The 3972-nt window shown below is 50.3% G+C and overlaps 1 protein-coding gene across 1 annotated transcript in view; it reads left to right on the top strand.

Annotated features, from left to right (window-relative positions):
* The window catches only part of ADORA2A (adenosine A2a receptor), an 18424-nt gene extending 14835 nt beyond the window's left edge, over positions 1-3589 (top strand). The window contains exon 3 of the mRNA XM_039222171.1: positions 2207-3589. Within this exon, the coding sequence (XP_039078102.1) occupies positions 2207-3110 (904 nt within the window). The 3' untranslated portion in view covers positions 3111-3589. The remainder of the gene's footprint in view (positions 1-2206) is intronic.
* Positions 3590-3972: the final 383 nt, after the last annotated feature.

Below are 3972 nucleotides of genomic sequence, written 5' to 3'. Positions count from 1 at the left end.
AAAGAAAGGAAGGAAGGAAGGAAGGAAGGAAGGAAGGAAGGAAGGAAGGAAAGAGAGAGAAAAGAAAGAAAGAAAGAGAAAAGAAAGAGAAAGAAGAAAAGAGAGAGAGAGGGAGAGCGAGAGAAAGAAGAAAGATGAAAGAAAGAAAGATAAGGAAGGAAGGAAGGAAGGAAGGAAGGAAGGAAGGAAGGAAGGAAGGAAGGAAGGAAGGAAGAAAGAAAGAAAGAAAGAAAGAAAGAAAGAAAGAAAGAAAGAAAGAAAGAAAGAAAGTCCTAAGACTTTGTGTTTGAGGCTCCAGAATAGGAACAGGCTCTCTGTAGCTCTCTGTAGGCTCTCTGTAGCATGGTGGAAATGGGCAAGTCCATGACCCTTCTCCTGTTGCAGGTACCCAAGCCCCTGCTAAATGGGGCTGAGGGGCTCTTGGAAGTGGCTCTGCCCAGTTACTTTTGGGATTCCAAGATTCAGAATTGACAGACTTACCTTGGCCCGAGTTGCCTCCTGAAATGTCCACGGCAAGTCCATTCCCTTCCTTAGGCTTCAGTTTTCCCATCTATAAAATGAGGCAGTTGGATTACATAAGAGGTCAGAGGCCACCAGATTTCCCTCCCTTTATTTGAATTTGTTGACAAACTTTAAACCATGGATGATTTCACCCAGAAAATCAGCTCCCCAGCTCCTCCTGAGGCCTGGCAGCACTGGAAGCCATTGTGCATGGGCGGCCAAGGGCTGAGGAGTGTTAGCTGTCTCTTATACATGGAGTAAATGCCCTGCCACCCTGCCTCACACATTTGTTACCTGTAGGCCTATGTTTACCACCCAGGGAGTAATTTCTGTGGATGCTTCCAATTCTGGAAATTAAGGAAAGTACATTTTTCCTTGGCACCTGCTGTGTGTTGCTTTCTCAGTGCTGGCAGTGAAGAGATGGATGCAGGAAAGCCCTGTCCCAAAGGGGCCCAAATGGAGTAGGGATTTGCTGCACTTGGGTAGGAAACTTCTCTGGGAAGGTATCTAGCCTGAATGTGAAGGATGGATAGGGTTTGCCAGGTAGAGGGGAGGGCAGTCTGGTGTTATCAGAATCAAAACCACTAAACAAATGGTTATCCCTCAGAGATAACTGAGGTCACCTTCTTCAGTCAAAGAGATGATTTTTTGATTGCCCATTCTCTGAATAAAATCTATGCCACGGGGGCACCTGGTTGGCTCAGTTGGTTGAATGTCTCTTGACTTTGGCTCAGAGCATGACCCCGCACCAAGTATGGAGCCTGCTTAAGATTCTCTCTCTCCCCTCCTTCAGCCCCTCTCCCCAGCTTGGTGTGTGTGTGTGTGTGTGTGTGTGTGTGTGAATATATATATATATATATATATATATATATATATATATATATATATATATATATATATATATATATATATATATATATATATATATTTATACCACCTTTTCTATGGGCTTGGGGCCAGCTTCATGGCTGGCAGGTCAGGCCACACTCAGAGTCTAGGACTGAGTATGGCTCTCTAGTGATTTCAGGCAGATTGCTTTTCCTTCTTGGACCTCAATACCTCATGCAATTTTTTCCTCTTAAATGTTGAGACATGCCAATCTCATGTCTCTCCATGGGGCTGTGGGTGAATCTGGGAGGGAGAGAGGATATTTGACCCAGGACTTCCACCCACCCCCATCTCCCTTCTGTGCCACCTCTCCTTGGGGGCTTCTGGAGACCCTACGTCAAGTAGGGAAGGAAGAGCATGGAATACAAGAGACATGAATTGCCTACAAGTCTGATCTGGCTGGTTCTACCCCTGGCCAATGAGTGTACCCTCCTGGCTTATTCCCACTTTTAAGAGAAACTTATTCTAGCATCAACTAAGACCAACATGGAGGTGATAAGTTCTCTCACTTATTAATGTCCTCAAACAGAACTAACTGAGTCCCAGGACTACTTGTAATACTATTTGGTAACCATCTGAATGTCTATACAGTGGTTTCCTTTCCAGGGGGGCGGCTCTCCTGTTACCCGCTGTGGGAAAAGGCAAGGGCTTGGGCCTCTGCTGAATAGAGGAGGATACTGAGGCTAGGAGGAAGGAAGTAAGTGGGCCAAAACTTTACAGCCGGTGGATCAGGCCCGGGTGCCTCTCTGGGTTTCTAACTCTTAGCCCCTCCTTGTCTTGGTTTCTCAGACATCTGATGCTGGTCTCCTTTCCCCAGGTACAATGGCTTGGTGACTGGCACAAGGGCCAAAGGCATCATTGCGGTCTGCTGGGTGCTGTCGTTTGCCATTGGCTTGACTCCCATGCTGGGCTGGAACAACTGCAGCCAGCCGAAGGAGGGCAGAAATGACTCACAGGGCTGTGGGGAGGGCCAGGTGGCCTGTCTCTTTGAGGATGTGGTCCCCATGAACTACATGGTGTACTACAACTTCTTTGCTTGTGTCCTGGTGCCCCTTCTGCTCATGCTGGGCGTCTACTTGCGGATTTTCCTGGCGGCTCGGCGACAGCTGAAACAGATGGAGAGCCATCCTCTGCCGGGGGAGCGGGCTCGGTCTACGCTGCAGAAGGAGGTCCATGCTGCCAAGTCGCTGGCCATCATTGTGGGGCTCTTTGCCCTCTGCTGGCTTCCCCTGCACATCATCAATTGCTTTACCTTCTTCTGCCCAGAGTGTCCCCATGCCCCACCTTGGCTCATGTACCTGACCATCATCCTCTCACACACCAATTCCGTTGTAAATCCCTTCATCTATGCTTACCGCATCCGTGAGTTCCGCCAGACCTTCCGCAAGATCATTCGCAGCCATATCCTGAGGCGGCGGGAGCCCTTCAAGGCAGGCGGGACCAGTGCCCGGGCCTTGGCAACTCATGGCAGTGATGGAGAGCAGATCAGCCTCCGCCTCAATGGTCATCCTCCTGGGGTGTGGGCCAATGGCAGCGCCCCCCATCCTGAGCGGCCCAATGGCTACGCGCTGGGGCTGGTGAGTGGAGGGAGTGCCCATGAGTCCCATGCGGACATGGGCCTTCCAGATGTGGAGCTCCTCAGCCATGAGCTCAAGGGAGCATGCCCAGAGTCCCCTGGCCTTGAGGGACCCTTGGCCCAAGATGGAGCAGGAGTGTCCTGATGATCCACTGAGTCTGCCCTTTCCTCCAGGAAGGAAGTCTTTCTTTTTGGTGGATGGAGCCTGTCAGTTGGGAGAAGAGCGAATGTGCCCAGAGACCCTTCTCCTGGCCAGTTCCCACTTTGGACTGAGAGGAGAGAGCCCTGGCTGGAGCAGCATGAGGCCCAGCGGGAAGGGTTTGGAGTCCGAGGAAGTGGACATTTCATGTTGGGAGGCCCTGCATCAGGTCAGGGCCACAGCATCCAAGCATCTTGGCTGGGCAGGGCCCAGTCCCCCACTCTGGAAGCATCTAGAAGTACCACCCTGACTTCACAGAGCAGCTGTGGCAGAGCAGGCTGGCTAGCCCTGAGGCTGGGGGGTGGCTCCGACAGACCCCCTACCACACACACACCACTCTCTCAAGACTTTCCAAGGGTTCAGGAGCTGCTGTGCCCAGAGGTGGTGTGTTTTTGTTTTTGTTTTTTCCAGGAAAAAATGTTAAACGTGAAGAAATTCTTTTTTTTTTTTTTTTTTTTTTNCTGCTGTGCCCAGAGGTGGTGTGTTTTTGTTTTTGTTTTTTCCAGGAAAAAATGTTAACGTGGAGGAAATTTTTTTTTTTTTTTTTTTTTTTTTAATTATCTTTCTTCCCTGGCTGCTGGGTCTGTTGTCGGTCTTGCTGCTAACCTGGCCTCAGGAGTCAGCCCAGGGAGTCCTAGGCAGCCCTCACTAGCTGCCATGAGCTGCCATGCACTTCTTACCCCATCAGTCCCAGGGCCATTTCTTAGGGCCACAGAGCTGGGCTCAAGGACAGGGAGTTGTAATGGAATGGTGTCAAGACTGTGGGCTTAGGGGAGGAGGTGGGGACTAGCCCACCACGGGATGTGCC

The sequence above is a fragment of the Hyaena hyaena genome, unplaced genomic scaffold (assembly GCF_003009895.1).
Source record: "Hyaena hyaena isolate Hyena2069 unplaced genomic scaffold, ASM300989v1 scaffold_1080, whole genome shotgun sequence".
NCBI lineage: Eukaryota > Metazoa > Chordata > Mammalia > Carnivora > Hyaenidae > Hyaena > Hyaena hyaena.
This window is presented reverse-complemented; position numbering and strand designations above follow the sequence as displayed.